The following is a 20,646-nucleotide window of genomic DNA, read 5'->3' on the forward strand; positions in this document are numbered from 1 at the left end:
TCAGGCCTGTAATTGTCTATAATGATGAGCATTAGAAAGGAACATTGTTGATTTTTTTTTTTTTACATACTAGAAACTCAAGTATCCCAACTTAAGGGCATGCTTTATTCATCTCTGAAAGAATGAAACTTAAGCTTTAGCAAAGGACTAAGTCTAGGAGATTCTTAATTTAACTGAAATAGCCTATGAAATCCTATTTACAAGATAGCATAACAAATGCATTTGTGTGGAGATCTCCTTGCACCAAGGCAAAAGCTTCTCAGAAAGAAGTATTTCAATGCAACATTTTTTTGTCAACTATACATCATACAAAAGATTCTACTTTTTCTTTTGAACTTTTATTTCTGTGATTCCACTGCTATGAAGAGCCTATTTATCACCAAGTCACTATTTCTCCACCAATACACTCTTGCTCTTGAACAGAACACGCAAGTATTTCATTCATGTCTCTTATGTTAGAGAATCTACAGATACTGGTAGACAGTCGATATATACTAAACAAAGTTTTTGTTATAAAAACAAAGAAATTTTTCATGGGTCCAAAAAGGTTTTTGTTTCCTTTTTTTATCCCTGGTATCTCAATGGATGATGCAAAATGATGAATTCCACATAAATTCATTTCAAATGCAAATCTTTGCAAGCATCTCAGTAAACTAATAGTAGTATCTATCTTTCTATCTATAAAAAATAAATATCTTTAACTGCTTGATTTGCCTATCATTCTGGATCATGATGATGACAACAACAATAACTAATCTATACTGATACTTATTCTGTGCTAGGGTCCATGCTAAGTGCAAGAGCATTAGATGTAGGTACCATTATAATCACCCTTCGACAGAAAAAAAAAAAAAAAAACACACAAGGCCTCGCAGTTAATTCACTTGCTCAAGGTCACAAAGCTAGTAAGTGGCAGGTAGGATTTGAACTTCAGTCACACAGAGTCCAGAGGCCACCTTCCTAACCAGTCTACAATTCCTTCAATATGGTACTTCCTAGGACATAAAATTGAAATACCAGCACTGTATTTGTTAGCTGTCATTTTCAAAAGGAAAAAAGTACAACAAATTTTTTTGCAAATCACACTTCAGTGATTGAAATAAAGCCACCTCAGCACATCTCAAAAAACGTTCCTTCATCTGTGAAGGATTTTCTAATTTCTTTTCTACTCAGATTTGCACTTTCCTTAATTTATCCTAGCTCTTTATTTGTGCCTGACACAAGTAATTAATCATATTTTGACTTATTTGAGAAATAAGACATCTATGCAAGTAACTCTCCTGCAAGACAAAACAATGATTATTTGTACAGAAACCGAATGCTTTGTAGCATGTCAAGCCTTGCACATTGTCAATATTCAACAAATACATACAGAAATCAAATTAAATCCAGACAAGTGCTTAGGTCGCTGGTTGTGTACCAGAATGAGCTCCACTCCCTGCTCAGGATCTTGGAATTGAATTGCTAAGGATACAATAGGCCAATTTTTATCTTTTCAAGTGAGATAACCTGAGAACAGAGAAGCTAAATGACTGGCCTAAGATCATGCAGCTGGGACTTGCAGAGGAGATCCCTAGCTTAGCCTTCCCATTTAGACTGATGTCTGAGTTACGACCTGCTAATGGCATCCATATGCCTTTGTTGATTAACTTTATTTTATAAAGATAAAGGCTATCAAGTGAGATTATAGAAGCAAGAACTCTGTATTTCCTTCAATGACTCCAGAAGAGCAGGAAAGGAGAGAAAGTTCATTTTTAAAAACCTACGCTGACAAGTATGGCTGTCATCGAGATAGTGCCCTGGGAAGCAGGCAGTGGTGCAGGTGCCCAGGTGGGACAGGACAAAGTTGGCATCACAGGAGGTGCAGGAGAAGGGTCCTGTGCTCTGGCACGTTCTGCAGGAGGGGTGACATTCTGCAGAGGGAAAAGAGACACAGAGAGAACCTATGTAGCCAAACTCCTTTCCAAAGCAGCCCAAGAAGCATTAGTAAAAGCCCGCACTGAGACCATTAGCTGATCTGGTTTATTGTCCCATGGCGAGCTTCCTGCCTCCTCTCTCCCTCTCTCTCTGGAAGTTCAAATCTTCTCTCACTACTGCCCCCAAAGAGAAGCTCACAAGGCACGGCCAGGTCCTGCGACCAGCACTTACTCACTTTGACAAGCTCCTCTTTCAGCGTAGTATCCGGAAGGGCAATCAGGAACACAGTGGTCACCGAGCAGCAGGTACCGAGCGTTCTGGCAGCGGAGGCAGGTGCTGCCGGGATCGTGGAGATGGGCGGTGCAGTGCCGGCACAGACGATGGCAGTCTGCAAGGGGCGGGGGGCACACAGAAGGCACAGGAGCATGAGTGTGCCCGGTCTCAGCACCATACCAAAGGGCAGAAGGGATTGCAACTACTCTTGTGGCAGCGCAGAAGGCAGGAGAGTAGCCCAAAGGCAGGACACCTCAGGAAACAGGTGTACAGATGTGGGACCTGTGTAAGCGGGGCGTTTGAGGTTTTTAGCAAATGGCCAGGCCAGGCACGGCTATAAATTTTCATCTCTTTTCAATGGAACGACCTTCAAGTACTAGGGCAGCACCAGATAGACTCTTGCTAGCATAGAATTGTCAGACTAACAGCAATGGTACTGCCAATCCTACCAACATTTCCCCCAAGAGTTCGGGGAACTGGAGCCCAGCATGCCCCTATTCACAGTGCTCCTAAGGGGGATGCAGTGCCCTCCACAAGCTGCCTTGCCAGGACTTTGGCCTTCCAGAGTCAGCATACCAGCCTCAGGTGTCTATATGGAGTGGGCTGAGTTGGTGGAAAATGTTCGTCTTCAAATAGAGGTAAAGTTACAAAGAAGAGTTGTCAGCTGAGAAGTCATTTTCATGACCCAATACACAACTCACAGAAGCTCTATTGTATGAGTTGTGATTCAAGCTCTAAGACATCTGGTACTCCGTCTGGTCTCTCGTTCTCACCCATATAATAGTCATTCTTTCATTCAGGAACCTGACTGTGTGCACCCCCCATTATGGTGAAAACATCCTCTGCCTCATTTTAAGTGGTAATTGCCCTTCAAGTCTTGTTTATCATCCTCTACCCCAAAGATGGAAGAAAATCCACAAATCCTGAATTACCCACCAAAATGGAAAAGGAATAAAGGCCTAGGAAATGGAAAGTTAGAGCTCTAACCACAGGCCTTTCCGTCTTTCCCTGGAGGATTCAAAGCATTCTTTGCACTTGCTAATGCACCACTCAGGGACCAGAGATGTCTTGTTTGGTTCAGAGTCTTACAGAAAGAGATTGTGATCTTGAGCAATATTTAGGTTAAAAAATCCTTGTCAATAAAACAGAACAGCCTGTTCTCTGAAATCTGTTAAAATAGGTCTTTATACCTTCAGTGATAGTTTTTAATTGCTGACCACCTGAGACATGTTCCCTGCAGAAGTGGATCTCAGACCCACACCCGTGCCACTCATCCCCATGAGAAGCCATCTGGGGATCAGCACAGCAACTCCAGAAATTGAGCCAAAAGTATCCTCCCCAAAATGAAGAGGGCACATAAATGAACAGCCCCTGCCCCTTCTCTGAACTTTGGGAGTTTCACATTATGGGCAGCGTTTTGCTCGTATTAGGAGCAATTCTTGATCTCCTAAGAGGCAAATCAATCCTCATTATAGACCTTCAGGAAATAATAAAGGAAAACGATGACTGTACTGTGGGCTACTTCCCCCGACTTAGTGTAAGGTTTCCACACAGTGTTCTCTTTTTTCTGTGCCCTCCTCACAGTGCCAGGAGCAAAAGGGGGGATTCAAAAAGCTCCAAAAGTTTCTGGTTCAAATTGTGGTAATCATATTTTATGATTACCTGAATAAGTGGGCACCTGCTAGGGGTGGAAACCTGAAAAACATTACTGATTTAAGGCTCCATTATTTGAAAAGTCGCAGCCTCTTCCTCTTTCAAGCCAGCACTTACAGAGAATTCTGGGCTCAGGCATGCATCAACAAGATCTGCAGGTGTTCAGTGGTATAAAAACTAGTTGCATCTAACTGCAGCTTTCTCTAGTGTGCAATTAGAGGAATGAAAAAGAATAATCACCAAGGGGGATGCTCTGAAGAGAAAGTAAGATCTCTGGAGTACTTTGTAGGTACAATAATATTTATGAATCTATCTGATCTTGGGGATCTCTAGAAGCTGCTGAAATGAGTGTAATGTGCATTAATTACTTCTAAAGGAAGCTAGAGCTAGGCTATGGATGCCCCTTCCCACTCTCATGGCAGCTGCTTGTAAACCCTCACTCCTCATCTCCAGTCACCACCCTCCACCCCCTCCCAGGTTATTCTATCTTCTCCATTCAGCGCCTCAAGCACAAGCACCTTCAAGTCCTTCCTTCCTGTCAGCATCAAAACATCTTTCTTTACCCATTTTTATTTCATTTCCTCTCCTCTCACAGGATGAAATGGCTAATCCCTCCACCCACATTCCTGATCCAGTTTTCAACATTATTAGAACATTATTTCAGCATTATTGCATCTTTTATCCCATCTTTTTTTTTTCACTCCCCTTGACTTCAACCAGAGCATTACAGGGCTCTGCATTACCAACGCCTCCAAAGCTTTTCTCTCTTGCCTTACCTTCACCACTGAGCTTCCCTGCCTCCCTAACTCCACAGCTTGCTGGGATCTTCTTTCAACTTCCAGGAGTCTGCTGTGGTATTGCCTTGAGAAGGTCTCTGACCAAATCTAATGGCTTCCTCTAATTCCTTTTTTTTTTTTTTCTAAGTCCTAACCTACTGGAGATCTCTGCAATACATGACACACTCCTGTTTGCCTTCCTCCTTGATGCGCCTGTCTTCTTTTAGTAAGTTTTACCCTGGTGCACTTCATGGCCAGGTCCTTGTCCTCCGCCACTGACTGCCTGATACATGTAGAGATTCCTTACAACCCTCACCTTCTGCCATCTTCCTAATCAAGTCTCTTTCTCTAAAGAGACTAGACAGAGCTGTTTGCATCGTATTTTGGTATACAGCTACTAGAAGCCAATGGAAAGAACTTTAGCAGTCTTAGAGACTTCAAAATTACTCAAGGCCTTTGCTTCTCTTCATGCCTCCATACCTCCTTCAAGCCTTAAGAAGGCATCACATCAATTGCCAGACACAACTATCACACTGCATGATGGAGTACCTGGAAGCACGGAAAATCAATAAAAGAACCTGAAGATATAAAACAATCAACTGCAGGTTGCCCGAAGCATCACATTAATGCAAGAAAGTTTAAAGTTTTACCTTACAAACAAGACTATAACTACCCAAGTCTGGATGTTGGACTCCCTCTTTTTATTCATGACCTGTATTAATTCCTTATTCATTCATCCATGGTTTAAAAAGTCTTACTGAACACCCAACCCTATGAACAGATTCATTCCAAAACAACAAGCTAAGTGATCCCATGTTAATGCATTCATGCAACCTCTCTTCCCAACTCTCTCATTTACAAGCCCCAATGGAAGACCACTTAAATATGCTCTGAAATCCTGCTCTTAAGACAATCTGAAGGTTGACTGACTTTTCTTAAACCAATCAGAAAAGAAAAATAAATTCCTAAAACCTAGGTAACACCTCTGTCTTGAGAGCTTGAAGTAAAAAATCTCTTCATAGGAGAGAATTCTTTGGGAGAGCTCAAAATGAGTAATGATGTTCAGGGAAAGAAGCCAGAAATCAGAGCTAAAAAGGGCTTAAGGATTGCTACCTGTGTTCTAACTTATAATCAGAAAAGTATGGTTCCTTAGAGCAGACTACAGAACCCAGGTGGGACAGGCTACAAGTGGCCAGTCTCACTGGGTACCACCTGTAAGCAAGCTTCAGGCTCAAGTCTGGGGGCCACTGAAATCTTCTGCCCAGAAGAGGGGTTGAGTGTGGCCCAGATAAGAACCTTGAGATTTTGTATTTCTGAATACAAAGTGAGCCATGGAAGAAAATATGAAAAACATTTTTACAAAGTATAAATAAACATAAAAACCATCCTAAGTAGCCTTTCCAGAGTAACTGACCACTAACATTGATATTTTTCTCTTAGTTCTTTTTCTATATAATTTTACATACATAACTTTTTACATAGATGAGATATTAAATGTCATATAATATTTTTTTGACTCAATACCATCAGCATTTCCATACATCATTAGGAACTCTTTGTAAACATCCCTTTAGGAACTATATAATATCTCAGCCTTGAATAAATAAACAAGAAATTTACCATTTTTCATATACAGTTGACCCTTGAAAAATCAAGGGTTGGGGCGCTAACCCCCTGCACAGTCAGAAATCTATGCATAACTTTCGGCTTCCCCCAAAGTTAAGTACAATTAGCCTACTATTGACTGGAAGCCTATTGATAACCTAGTCAATTAACAAATATTCTATAAGTGATATGTATTATATACTGTATTTTTACAATAAAGTAAGTTAGAGAATATGTTAAGAAAACCATAGGAAGAGAAAATATATTTATAGTACTGTACTATATTTATTTTTTTAAAAATCTACAATTTAAGTGGACCCAAACAGTTCAAACCTGTGCTGTTCTAGAGTGAACTGTATTTAAACATTTACTTCCAATTTGTTCACTTTTATAATTAAGGCCATGGTAAGACCTCTGTGCATTTTAGATTAGTTCCCAAAAGACACTGTCAAGAATGCAATTCGTAGGGGATCCTTGGGTGGCTCAGCAGTTTAGCACCTGCCTTTGGCCCAATGCGTGATCCTGGAGTCCTGGGATCAAGTCCTACATCAGGCTCCCTGCATGGAGCCTGTTTCTCCCTCTGCCTGTGTCTCTGCCTCTCTCTCTCTCTCTCTCTCTCTCTCTCTGCATCTCTCATGAATAGATTTAAAAAAATAATGCAATTTGTATTTTTTTGTAAAGATTTTATTTATTTTAGGGGAGTGCAGGAGTTGAGGGAGAGGGAAAGAGAAACCCATGCAGACTTTGTACTGAGCATGGAGCCCAACATGGTGCTCAATCTCATGAGCCTGAGATGATGACCTGAGTTGAAAGCAAGAGTCAGATGCTTGACTGACTGCACCACCAACACAGCCCAATTCATACTATTATTATAGCTCATATTTATTGAGCTCAGAATATATATCAAACACTATACTAATCATTATAAATGCATAATCTCATGCACAGTTTGCAAAGATGAAGTAGCTGATGTTATCATCCCCTATTAAAGATGAAGAAATGGAGACTCAGCAGTTAAGTCATTTGCTCACACATGTCACATCCATACTGATTCCAGAGCATATACTTTTAGCCACTACAGGCATGAAAAAATATGTAAAATTCTTAATAGGTATTACAGATTCCATTCCAGGAAGTTCGTATCAGTTTACATTTCCAAGAGTCACTCATGAGACTGTTTCCTCATAACTCTGCCTGCACTAAGGAACTGAAAAGTAGTAAAACAATCTTAATTTGGTTGGTGAAAACTGCAATTACATTGTTGTTTACATTTATATTTCTTTTACTATAAGTGAGGCTGAGCATTAAAAAAAACTTTCAAACAACAAAAATGTTCATATGTCTACTATAGTCAGCTTTCAGTATGGTCAGAAAAATAACCCTGGATATATAATTATAATTGAGTATGAAATATGTGTTACCAAACAATAATTTGAGATATCAACCAATGAGTTTTTTCTCATGCACTGTAAATAACTGTCCCCATTGAACCAGGAAGCATGAGCCACCATGTGCTCCCAGAGAAAGTTACCAGAATGAGATCTAAAAGATACCAAATTTATACGGCTGAAGGAACAGATGAAAGATGGAAGAAAAAACTACTTCAATGTGCCTTGGAGCTAAGAGACCCAAACCCTCCACCACCACTACAACCCCTACACTCCCCATTCCTGTACCCCAGCCCAGAAAAACCCTTCAATCTGGAGAGGAAGAAGAGGCAGAGAGACCATTCACTTTACCCTTGCCCTCCCTTCCCAAGGAACAGGTTGGAGGCAGCCAAGTGGAATATTCAACAATCCAACAGTAAAGTGGACTTGTGCTTCTTGCTTTAAAAAAGGTTTTCTCCAAATTGAGACCTGTGTCACAGGCCAATAGAGAATGTGGAGACTGCCACAAGAGCATTACGAACATTTTGTAAAATGCGAAGGGGTAAGTACCAAGGCACCGTGTAAGTCTGTCCCAGGGGTCCCCACTCAGTCCAGGAGACAGGGAGGGCCTTCTGGAGAAGGTGGAGCCATGAACCCTGAATGGGGATTAGCTGCAAGAAAAGCTGGGCAAGGTGGTGAAAGGATTTGGAAAGGGTCCCAACAAGGGGGAAAGCTTAGGCAAAGAGCCAGCAGCCCAATTTCACAGGATACAAAACAGGATGCCTTCAAGTAACTGAGAAAAGTTCAAGATGGTGGGATCTTGAAGAACATACAAAAGAGCCACTCAGGACCTGGCTGAACCAATTTGAGAATACCCTAAAAGGAAGCACGTGTTGTATCCTAAAGGCAATTGGGAATGGGCTTGTATATGTATGTGTTTTTCATCAGTCTATTTACAGAGGTCTCTATGTTTTTATTACAGATTTAAATGAGAAACTGTGGTATTGAAGGTAACTAGTGATGAGAGAAGACATGAGAACCATAGCAAAGAACCAACAATCCAAGAAAACTCTGACATACAGCAGCTCTAAAGAACCTTGCTGGGGAGGGGTCAGGGATCCCTACTATTTCCCCTCCTTCCCTCCATTATGCCTAGAAGACCATCTCTGTTAATAATATCCTGATGCTGAACTGTTCTTATGAGGCTTGTGCTAGACTAGACATATGAAGTATATTATAACATAAGTATATAAAAGCTATCAAGACCAGGAAATGAAGATCTTAGGTTTCCCTTGAGAAGGAAGGCCAACATACCAGTAATTTGTCTTTCAGGCATGACCTGGGAAGACCTTTCACAAATTTCAAAATACCTTTAAAAATTAATACAATGTAGGATTTGGCCAAATCAGGAGTAGCTAGTAGGTAGCCCCCACCCATTTGTTGAATGAAAGGAAAAAAAAAAAAAAGGCTACTGGAGTCAAAATACCAGGAAATTGTAGGGAATTTGGAAGCTCCTCATGTGGATTGCACCTCCTGGTTTACATAATCCACTTCAAACCAAGAGAAAGGGCACCACTTGGCTATGTGTGTGACAATTTACTACTGTCTTGTCGGTAGAATTTGAGATAATGACAAGAGAAATATCCCCATGGCCAAATGTATTTTTTAATTATACACTCTAAACATAATTAAGAGGTGGTATGAACCCCATCTTCAGGCACTGCAGGGGATGACTGTGTGTCCCGGGGGGAATGTTCTGACACCAGTCACTTCATGCGTAGTGAAATCCATAAGAGTATTTTCTAAAAATTAAGCTGATTTGGAGGCAACTCTTGCATTTTTCCTGGTAGGTGGCAACTGCCTGACAAATCCTAATTCCAGTATTTGCTGGACCCATGCTGTAGGAGCACAACTGTCAGAAATCGTGCCCTTAATATGGCAGCAGTATTCACAGAGAGGCCAACAAAGCACAGAGGAATTCCCCTTTATATAATCCTCCTCACCTCACCTTCCATGCCCATCCCCCGTTCAGGTGACATTTGGAACAATTTCACATGATACACAAGAGGAAGTTTATACTGTTACTGCTTAATTTGAACCAGGGCTGCAGTTACTATAATAGGGGAATTGAGTTTCCAACCCACCAATCTAACAGCAGAGGCTGGATTAACAAGAATTAACATCCCATCCTAAAAGCCCCATCTGTAAGGTAAGGCATTTGCATCTGACCTTACTGTCTGTAATCAAACAAGGAGGCTAACCTCAAATATGTCTAAATGGTGAGTGTGTATCCATTAATTGCTTAAAAATAGCGCCTATTCTGGAGGCCTTCTGAGTCCTAGCATTGCTACTAAGTAAATCCTTATTTGTCACCATTTCAATTACAGTGAAGAGTCTTTAAATATAAGACTCATTAAGGGTAACAAGGAAAGAAGAGAGACTCAGGATATGTTTTTGCATGGTCTGTTTTCAGATTACTGGTATATAATAAGCATGTGGTAGAGGGAAGGGCAGATGGAATTCAAGTTGTTTGTACTTGTGCCCACTTGCTAACGAACACAGTGAATTGGCACTTTAAACAAACAAATTAATGAACACATTACAAGGGAGACTGGAAATGGAGTATTAGCTTGGGCTGAAATAAATACATTTCTTGTTTTTAAGCCAGCAGAGGATTCCATTTGTTTTCTAAATATTCACAGCATGCAGACATGCTACAAATTTAAATATAATATTTTGACTCAGCAGCTGTAAGACCTCTAATATGTCACCCTGCAGCTGTAAGGAAATTACATGTGGTCATCACTGTGTGATGCTTTCTTCAAATCACAGAGGCTCTGCTTCGAGGATCAGTGAGGATTACCAACAATAATGATGGATGGGAGCACACGGCAGTGAAAGGACTTATTTCATGTCTTTGGAGCAAAGTCAAAAAAGCTTGAAGATATTAAAGTAAATGTGTATTGTGGAAGCAATGGTTTTGGATGTTGGTTTTATGAGGCAGCGACTCCTTAGCAGATAAATAATGACCTATAAAGACAAATTTAGACACACAGTGAGTTTTTAATAATGTCCCGTCAGTCGATTAGGTTCTTAATGCAACCACATTAAATGAGTTTGGAAGCAGTTAAAATAATCAGCACTTGTGCCTGTTCTTCATCAGGCAAAAAAGAAATGATTTCATACCGGAGTTCAAGGCTCTTAAACTGCATATAGAATTTGAATTCTGATGCCACTTTTACAGTTGACGAGGTACTGCCTGTGAGATAGGACAGAAGAAACCCAGAAAATAACATACAGAGGGAGAAGAGAAAGAAGTGCCCTGTCTTTCCCCTACGATTGCTTTGTCCTAGCCCACCAGGGAGCTCTTACAAACCATGTGTTCTTTCTGCAGCAGCGAGAGCTAGTGCCAGATGTACAAGCAAAACCTCTCTGCTCAGTTGGTGCCAGTTCTTGCTGCCAACCAGGGGTCATGAGCACCACTCCTCTGTGTATATCAATGCCTCCTACCTCGCCTTCCAGCAGTTTATGTTCTACTGTTGGTTTTACCTCCAAAACAGGAAAACATTTCACTTCAATGAACATATAGGGAATGTCAGTTGGGTGTGAGACGCTATGAAGTTTCCACAGGAGACAGCTTTGAGTCAGACTCAGCATCTTCCCTCGAGATGTTCACAACAGGGTCTACAGGAGGAAAGCCACACCTAAAATGTAACAGGTGTCTTCAGAGGACCAGAGAATATTTTATCCAAAGAGAATAAGAAGGAAAAAACAAACAAACAAAGAGAATAAGAAGGACTTGAACTTTGTGAGATGTGGCAGTGATCAGATTGTGGAATAGGTCAGGGAAGGCACAGGGTTAACCCAACTGTTTTCAATTATGCCAACTGAAAAATCAGCAGTGAGCAGGTGAATAAGAAATTCAGAAGATGGAAGGAAAGGACTTGGTGGGTTAAGGGGAATGAAGATGGGGTTTTTGAGTATGGTGTTCCTACGGATTAGATGTCTAGGAAGTAGACAGGTAGAGAGTCTGGAGATGACAATCCCATAGGTACTCCACATGGACTCCAAGGAGAAAACAGAAATAAGGACTGGTTTGAGGCTGTAAGAGGTGTCACCGTCCCAAGGAAAGGGGCTGGGTGGGGTCAGGGAAGAAGGAGGATGAAATCAGTAACAGAAGAGGAAATAACTGACTGGCAAAACCAGCCCCTGAAGGTGATGTGCCCTCAAGCTCAGGTCACAGACTGAGGAGCCAGGGTGTGGGGACTCCTTTCCCAAAGTAAGGAATGAAGAAAAAGAGGTATTTAAGAGAAGAAGCAGAGCCACTTGAGGAGAAAAGGTGAGGAAGGTTTTTTGTTCTTTCTCAGATTATGCTATTCTTTCAAATGAGGAAGAAAGCAGAGATGTAAACTGATCTGAGTGAGATTTGAGTCAAGGGGAGGTATGGACAGCATGTAAGGAAAGGCACAGTGGACCAGATGACGAAGCCTGAAGAGAGCTGTAAATAATATGACTGCCAAGCAGCAGAGAAGGTCTTACTGGACCTAAATCAGGAGATGGAAGCCAGTGACACATGCTCAGCCATGTGCCCTCTGAAGAGACACTGCTTCCGTGCCTGGCTCTACTACTTGTTAGCTATGAAACAATGAGTAAGTTGGTTAATATCTCTCATCTCAGTTCTCCTGGGCTATAAGAGATACTACTAATCATCCAAGGCTAGTAGCCAGGATTAAATGAGATAATATATGTGAGGAGCTGGCACACAGTAAATGCTCAATAAATATTGGCCATTATTAATTATCTGCAGTAGGCCCAGTTGGAACAGACACTGGTACTGGTCATCATGCCTATGTCTAAGTCACTATTTTGGCCTAGAGGATGTAAACCACAGACATTTACAATTTACATGCATGTAAGAAATGTAAGTAAGTACAGCCATAGCAATCTTGCCATCTTTAGTACTGAGAGGATGACCCATGGGTCTAAATTCAGTTGTGAACTTAATTTAAGCAGGATTTGTGGTTCTTATGAAGACAACAGCAATCCTGACTGCACTGGAAGCCCTGCCACGTTGAAAACTTGGAAGTAAGGTCTTTCTGTAAGGTAATATATCCTTCAGTAAAAGCCACATGAATATATAAGTTCTTTTCAGTTTAGGAAGGCACAATTTAAGCAGAGGTCATGTCCTTTTTTTTTCTGGAAGGTAAAGAAACACCATGGAATATTCAATCAACCTTTGTTAGACAATGTAGTCTCTTAAATAAAAAACAAATTGGGAGAACAAGGAAGAGACAATCACTGAAAGTTCTGTAGAGAGATTGGATATACAATTCACAGTTCAAGCAATAGGAGATAGGGTGACAAGATGAGGAATAAGAAAGTACATTGCCAAAAAAGAAGATAAGGAAAATAAAGTAGCAAGTGTTTAAAGAAAAAAAAAAAAAGACACTAGAAAATTGAAAAAATATAGATAGAAGAATTGGACCAGACGGAATGAGGTGGGAGGTGAACAAAACAGAGATAAGAAGCCATAAATGGATCACACTAACAAGAAAGATCCTTAATTACCATGCAAAGCATTAGAAGGGGAGTTGAGTCATCATTAGGATGTCAAATTCGAGTCACTCATTTACTCAGCATTTTTTGATTACCATCTATGTGCTAGTCAGTCAGTGCACTGAGAATTCCCACATATTAAGAATTCCCATCTCTAGAAGGACAAACATATGGTCTCATTCATTTGGGGAATATAAAAAATAGTGAAGGGGAATAAAGGGGAAAGGAGAAAAAATGAGTGGGAAATATCAGAGAGGGAGACAGAACATGAGAGACTCCTAACTCTGGGAAACGAACAAGGGGTGGTGGAAAGGGAGGTGGGCGGAAGGTGGGGGTGACTGGGTGACGGGCACTGAGGGGGGCACTTGATGGGATGAGCATTGGGTGTTATGCTATATGTTGGCAAATTGAACTCTAATAATAAAAAAAACAAGACCAAAAAAATAAAAAAGAATTCCCATCTCTACAGGAAAGGATCTTGGGATGATCACATGAAAAGATAAATGAGAAAATGTTTTGAAAAGTATAAAACTCCACAAGCACACCAGTATTCTTACTAACAATAACATGAGAAACAGACCCAGTCCCAGCTGAAACCTTGGATCTCCTACTCAACTTCTGGTGAGCTGAGTAGAAATCCATGGTGATCCTCTTTTGGAGGATCACTGTTAATATTAAATGGCAAAATAAAAAAATGAAATCTTGCCATTTGCAACCATGTGGATGGAATTAGACGGTATTATGCTAAGTAAAATAACTCAATCAAGACAGACAATTACCACATGATTTCACTCACATGTGGAATTTAAGAAACAAAACAGAGGATCATAGGGGAAGGGAGGTAAAAATAAAAGATGAAATCACAAACCATAAGAGACTCTTAATGATAGGAAACAAACTGAGGGTTGCTGGATGGGAGGTGGGGGATGGGCATTAAGGAGGGTAGGGGATGAGATGAGCACTGAATGTTATATGTTGATAAATCATGTAACTGATAAATCACTAAACCTTTGAAACCAATGATACACTATATATTGATAAATTGAATTTAAGTTAAAAAAATAAGTGGCAAAATGCATTCAAAGCAATTAGCACAGCACCTGTCACATACTAAACCCGCTGAACAGTCACCTATTATTAGATCCCACAAAAAGATCACTCACAGGGAATATGGTCTAGTCAATGCCAAATACTAGGTAATTGGTAGAAACAATCAGCACACTAGGAATTACAATGTGGGAGATGCCAAGAGGAAGCTGGTCCTAGAAGGGAAGGGATCTAAGCCAGGCCATGGGGAATGGATGAGCAGGATTTTGATGATCAAAATAAGGTAGTAACTGCTACACGTCTATAGGAGTGTATACCTCTTACCTTCCTTTCAGCTTGCAGCCGCAGGAGCAGCTACAGCAAGATGTAGAGCAGTGCCAATGCACCTGCCCCACATGCAGAAGCTGCTGTAAAACAAGAACTGGCTCTCACCTCTGGCTTCAAGTCACTATGTGTGGAGGCAGAGAGCTGGTACGCTAGCTCACATGAGGCTCCTTTCCAGCTCCGTAATACGTTCAACTTGAACTGGGGTTTTCATAGCTTGATGTTGCAGTTGCATCAGCTTATTCCAAAATGAACATTTGTTGCTCTTTTAATTTGGGCATTTCAACTTTTCCACCATTTTTTAGGGCCCCATCTTTCAGAAATTATGACAATAAATGGGGAAAATCATGGAAAGGACTTAAAGTTTTCCTCTTATGATTTGGAAGAAAAATGTTAACAGGTTTTCTAATTAGTCAACAAATGGCTTCCACTCAGGTTCAGAGAACAAACACTTCTCAGACCCAACACTGGAAGATAAGTACTGATTACTCTTCAGTGCTCTCAACAAGCAAGAGAGTAGCAAACCTGAGCCTCCTTAGTGACCCTTTGCTTGCCCAGAGGATGGAAGGAAGAAGGAAAGAATAAAAAAGGAAGGGATGAATGGAAGGAAATCCATAATCTGAGTATTGGTTCATTATTTTATTTTACCTTTAGGGAGTGCCAATAAATTGTCAAATATATTAAAATCATTGCAGGGCTTCCCGAAGATTGTTCTGCAAACCACTGGTTAGCTCTGAGAGGCTATAACAAATAAAGGGAAAGGGTCTACAATGAAATGTTTGAGCAACGATACTCAGCCTCCTTCATCTTAGAGATTCACAATGCCCATCTGTTTGCTTAAGGTTCTAAGAAATTCTGCAGTAAAGAAAGGTGCTTAACTTCATTTAACCAAGAGTTTCCCAAATGTTTTTAGCCAGAATCTTTTTCACATCCAATACCTATTAACCATTGCTTAAAAATTGAGTCCAGTGGAATACAATATGAAAATGCTCAGAATAATATTGTTTCACTAACACTTGTTTTCTTTTGCTTACATTCTGGTGTAGATCTATAAACAAATGCAGCATTTAAAAAATTACTGCATAAACAAACAAAATTTAACCCTTTAGAATTCTATAACCCTAATGAATCAGCTGTTTACAATTTTCCAGTCTTCCCTTCTTATTATTCTCAGTATTATCATCTCTTTTTCTACATAACTCAAAAGTACAACCGTCCCATTAGGTATTCCACAAAACCCAACACATTTTTTAATGCCATCTGCATTTGGATATTTCCCCTCATGTCTTTTTAATTTTCACCCTCTTCTATGAACAGGGGAGAGGTTTTGGCTGAGAAAGACAAAGGAGAAAGCACTTCAGGCTTTGGAACTTGAGGAGAATGTTGTTTAGGCGTGGGCAAAATATAAACAACAAAAATCTATAAAGAAAAAGCTTTGCCTTCCATAGCACTTAACCATGCCAGATACTATTCATCCATTCTTGCCTCTCACCTCAGTCCATTTATCTTTGCTGAAAACCTTCGGCCTTGGCCTAAATCTCCCAAAGCCTATTTGCTTTGATAGACTCAGAGGAAAAAACCCCACACATATAATATCTCCATATGTGATAACACATTGAGGTTTTTGGACCAGTTCCCAGGATGTGTTTACTCTTGTCTGTGTGATAGATTAGATGTAATTTTCTTTCTTAAACAGCTAAGTGCAATTAAGAGGTCTCTGATTAGGTATAGCTCAGCTAGAGAGTAAATCCTGTGAGTAAATCCTACCACCCCATAAAGCTTACCAGTGATAGAGGATACAGGGGCTAGAATTTCCCAAGGCTGAGGAACATGTATTCCACTGATGACACCGCATATGGCAAAACATGTTCTGCTTTGTCTATCATCACAGCACTCCTCCTAACACCTTCCTGAGTTTAGATAAAAGTCATTGAAATGTTCCAAGAGGTCAACTATGACCTAACTAAAGCAACACTTGAGTTAAAAAATGTTCCAGGAATTTAGGTTCAGGGTAAAATGAAAATAGCAGCTAGGTTTCTAGTGGCTACAGGAAGAAACCTGTGTTCATTTAAACCCTCAACCCCCTCTTGGGGTACATGATGTACCCATAGATGTCCAGTGACCACCCCAAATTCAATTTGTCCAGTCCAAGCACATAATCTTCCTATTCTGGCCCTTAGTAAATAGTACTCCCACTCCTCAAATTTATTTGCCTAGAAATCTTTTTTTTTTTTTAATTTGCCTAGAAATCTTGATATCATCCCCCAAACTCCCTTTCCCTTAGTCCCCAGGATGAGACATTGCCAACTTCTGTTGCTTCTATTAGGCTGAACCATATCAAATTGCCACTATTTGATCATACACGCACACAAAACAGTGATCTCACACAGGTTGACCTAACAAAGAATTAATTCTTAGTGAAGCCATTCCTCCTTCCCTTCAGCAATTTTCTCATGAAAGGCTTCATCTCTCACCTGAATTCTTACAACTATTTCTTCAGGTCCCTCTGCCCCAGTCTTGTCCTCTTCTACACAATCTTCTATGGATCTTTCTCTTCACGGAAATGCAACCACGACACTTCCCTCCATAAAAACCTCCAAGAGATCCCCATAGTCTTGATGACAAAGTATATTCTCCTTAAAACAGAATGTGCAAGGTGGCCTTCATGACCTGGCTCTGTTTCCTTCTGCTTCAGGTACTACCACTCCTACACTCAGAGCTGCCATTCTGTTTAATTCTTTGTTGATGCCCAAACAGATAATACTCTTTGGCCCATTATTTGGAATGCTCTCCCCTCCAAATCTTCAAACCCTTCTACTTTTTACTTATCGTTCAAAATCATCTCAGTAATGATATGCTCCAAAAAAGCCTTCATTACCCACCCTGCTGCACACACCCAGTGAGGGTTAGGGTCCTGTCCCATAGGTTCATCTCATATCCACAGCACTGTATTCAATACATATGTTCTTCTTTCACTACATGGTATTTTTCCTAAATACAAGCACTGTATCTTATTCATGTGGGCATCGGCAGAGCCCAGCACAATACCTGGCATGGAGTGTGTGTATTTAATAAATGTTTGATGAAGCTGTAAATGAATGAATTCATTACAATGCTACAGAGAGAAGTGGGAAGAGTGTGGAGGGGGCATATATTTATCAGAAAAGTAAACTTTGGGGTCAGTGCAGTTCTTTGCCCAAACCAACAACTGAAATTATTGGTCAAATTTTCCTATAACAAATACTTATACACCTATAAGTCGCTATTCAAAAGGATTTCCAAGCACCAGACAATGGTAACCTTACTTCAAACCTTTACTTAATATACCTAATTCCCAGTACAGCCAAGGTTTGTCCCTTTCAGCCTATTTTAGAAGGAACTCTTCTAGGGCTGAGGATTTCCAAAGTCATTTAGCCTAGTCCCATGATTCTTTATTCTAAGAGTCCCCTATTAGCCTTAAAAAATTAATGCAACTCCTAATCACCTAATTTACTATCAAAGAGGGCTCTGGACATTGGAAGAACAGCATTCATTAAAAATTAAACTTTCCCAATCTCCTTATATAAACATTTACTTATAAAGTATGCCCCAGCATAAAATTTTTAGGGTGCACATACAGAATAGGTTGGAAATAGAAAAGCCACATGAAGGTTGACCCTTCTAACTCCTCTCTGACTATAATCTCTCCTTGCTCTGGTCCGTCTTCCACAGCTTGCAGATTTCCTGCCCATACCACACACTAGGTGAAGTCACAGCCCTCTCCCAAACTCTCATAGCTCCATTGCCCCCAAGATTCAGTTTTCAAACTTTCTAGTTTTTTCACCTAGAACTTTGGGCTCTCTATACCCTGGTTCCAACTTAAATTTTCCAACCATTGCATCTAATATGTCTTATCACAACCTATGCTCTTCAGCCAGGTTGGACCACTCACTGGCCATGAATGGCCCACATATTCCACCGTCTGGCCTGTCTCCTGGGGAGCCACACACAGAAAGCCTATCTATCCACCCTCTAACTAAATCCTAGTTACTCTTAAGGCAGAATCTTAGGTTTCACCTTCTCCACAATGCCTTTCATATCTTTTACTTCTCCCTTCTCTGGACTCCTACAACCCATACTGCCTGTAGGTGCTATCATCCATAAGTTGCTTTGTACTGTTTATTAACTGCAGTTGTGTTTGGGTTCATCTCCTTACACAGCGTGAAAGATCTCTGTGTCTCCTCAGATTACAATTCAGTACCTTGAGGGTTCCATGTAAATACCTGCAAATATATTTAAAACACTTAGATATCAGGGTAGCTGCTCCTTCATATCATAATGTAAGAAGCAGTTGCTGAACTCATGCTTACAAACTATAATAAAAGTCAGGCCCTACTATCCCGAGATTCCTCTTCAAGGATAGGCACTAATGCCTCCCATTTGCCCACTTCCCAAGTCAGTCCTGACTACAAGTGGCAGTACCAGCAAGAGGTTCATACACTAATGAGGTATCTCATTAGTCTCAAGCCTGGCCTCTCCTGTGCTTCTACTTTTCATTGCCCCTAAAATGTCTGCAGTCTTTACAATTGGGTTTTACCCTGAATCCTAGACTTTTTTGGCTACAGCCCTGCTCCTGACAATCCAGCCTTCCTAGGGTATAGTCCTTTGACCCCAATGTCTAGTCATTAGCTAAGGTCATATTCAAAAAGAAATGGATCACCCAGGACCATGGCACTACCAGCCACATTTGGAGGACTGTCACTGAATTGCTGTGTCTCCACCCACCAAAGTGGACAACTGAGTCCCAGACTGAATGTGCTTGATTCGTACTATGATCTAGACAACTGACCACACCTTGTCCCTGCCCAAAGATAAGCCCCTACAGACAGATCAACTTCTCCAGCATGCAACTGACCAGATCCTAGCCTTTTCATCACCTTTCCCACTGGCATCTCAGAATGCCTCCCAGTCAAGGCCTTCAGAGCTGTGGCAAAAGCTACTGCAGGTAAATCTCTTCAGGTTTCTCCTACAATATGGGGACACCTGGATGGCTCAGCAGTAGGGTGTCTGCCTTCAGCTCGGGACATGATCCTGGGGTCCTGGATCGAGTCCCACATCAGGCTCCTTGCAGGGAGCCTGCTTCTCCCTCTGCCTGTATCTCTCTCTGCCTTTCTCTCTCTCTGAGTTTCTCATGAATAACTAAATAAAATCTTTTTAAAAAAAGTTTCTCCTACAATATGGAGAAATGGGTCAAGAATTATGTAATAACCCACTAGTCTGTAAATTCTTCTCTCTAGACTATAAGTTCTTTGAAGGCAAGGTCATTGTTTCATTCACTTTTTTTTTCTTTATTTTTTATACTCTAAGCATCTGGCCATGAACAGACACTCAAAGCTATTTGTATGAAGGGATGGATGAACACAAACCCTATATGGCTTTTACATTATTATCCAAATTCCAGGCTACTTTCTTAACATACACCTCTTTGAAATCTCAGTTCTAAAATGAGGAGGAAAAATCCCATCTCCTGAGATACAGTTAGTCTCTAAATTTTTGTGCCTAGGGCCAATGGCAAAGGTTCTCCACAGCAAGAGGCAAAAGATAATATATAGACAAGAGGGAAAGAGTCTTCAGAGTGATTGAAGCAACGTTGTTGCTATCTGAAGCTGAAGTATACCACATGCATATAAGGTACTATTATTGTTACTTCAGTCTTCATTAATATGAGGTTCTAAATTTTCTCAGGAATTTCAAGAGTGTGATTAGAAGATTCCATTTGAATCTATAAATATTTACTAAATATCTTATAGGAAGCAGTAAAGTTCCCAGACATGAGACAAATGCCTCCCAAAAAAGAGCTCTCAATCTGATGACAAAGGACAAATACAAGAGAGCCTTCTTAAAGCTGGCATGAAGAACCCCACCCTTTGGCTAGTGATTTCTAAAACTATGAAGGAGATCCTACTCACCAGCACAGTACCCCACCAGGTTGAGGAACTGCTCTTCTTTACAGCTGCTCCTGCAGCTTCCACCAGCAAGAGTGACATGAGGGTGACAAGAGATACAGTCAGATTCCGATGGGCCGTGGCACTGTCTGCAGGTGGGGTGGCATTCTAGGGAGAGAAACAAGAAACAGGACTGGAATTAGC

At 40.7% G+C, this 20,646-nt stretch overlaps 1 protein-coding gene across 1 annotated transcript in view; it reads right to left on the minus strand.

Annotated features, from left to right (window-relative positions):
- Window positions 1-20,646, minus strand: part of FRAS1 (Fraser extracellular matrix complex subunit 1) — a 420,760-nt gene that overhangs the window by 185,860 nt on the left and 214,254 nt on the right. Inside the window, exons 20-22 of the mRNA XM_072745521.1 lie at window positions 20,467-20,610; window positions 2,153-2,305; window positions 1,767-1,913 (exon numbers count right to left, since the gene is read on the minus strand). Of these exons, the coding sequence (XP_072601622.1) occupies window positions 1,767-1,913; window positions 2,153-2,305; window positions 20,467-20,610 (444 nt within the window). The remainder of the gene's footprint in view (window positions 1-1,766; window positions 1,914-2,152; window positions 2,306-20,466; window positions 20,611-20,646) is intronic.

Source organism: Vulpes vulpes, unplaced genomic scaffold (genome assembly GCF_048418805.1).
Source record: "Vulpes vulpes isolate BD-2025 unplaced genomic scaffold, VulVul3 u000000899, whole genome shotgun sequence".
NCBI classification, from domain to species: domain Eukaryota; kingdom Metazoa; phylum Chordata; class Mammalia; order Carnivora; family Canidae; genus Vulpes; species Vulpes vulpes.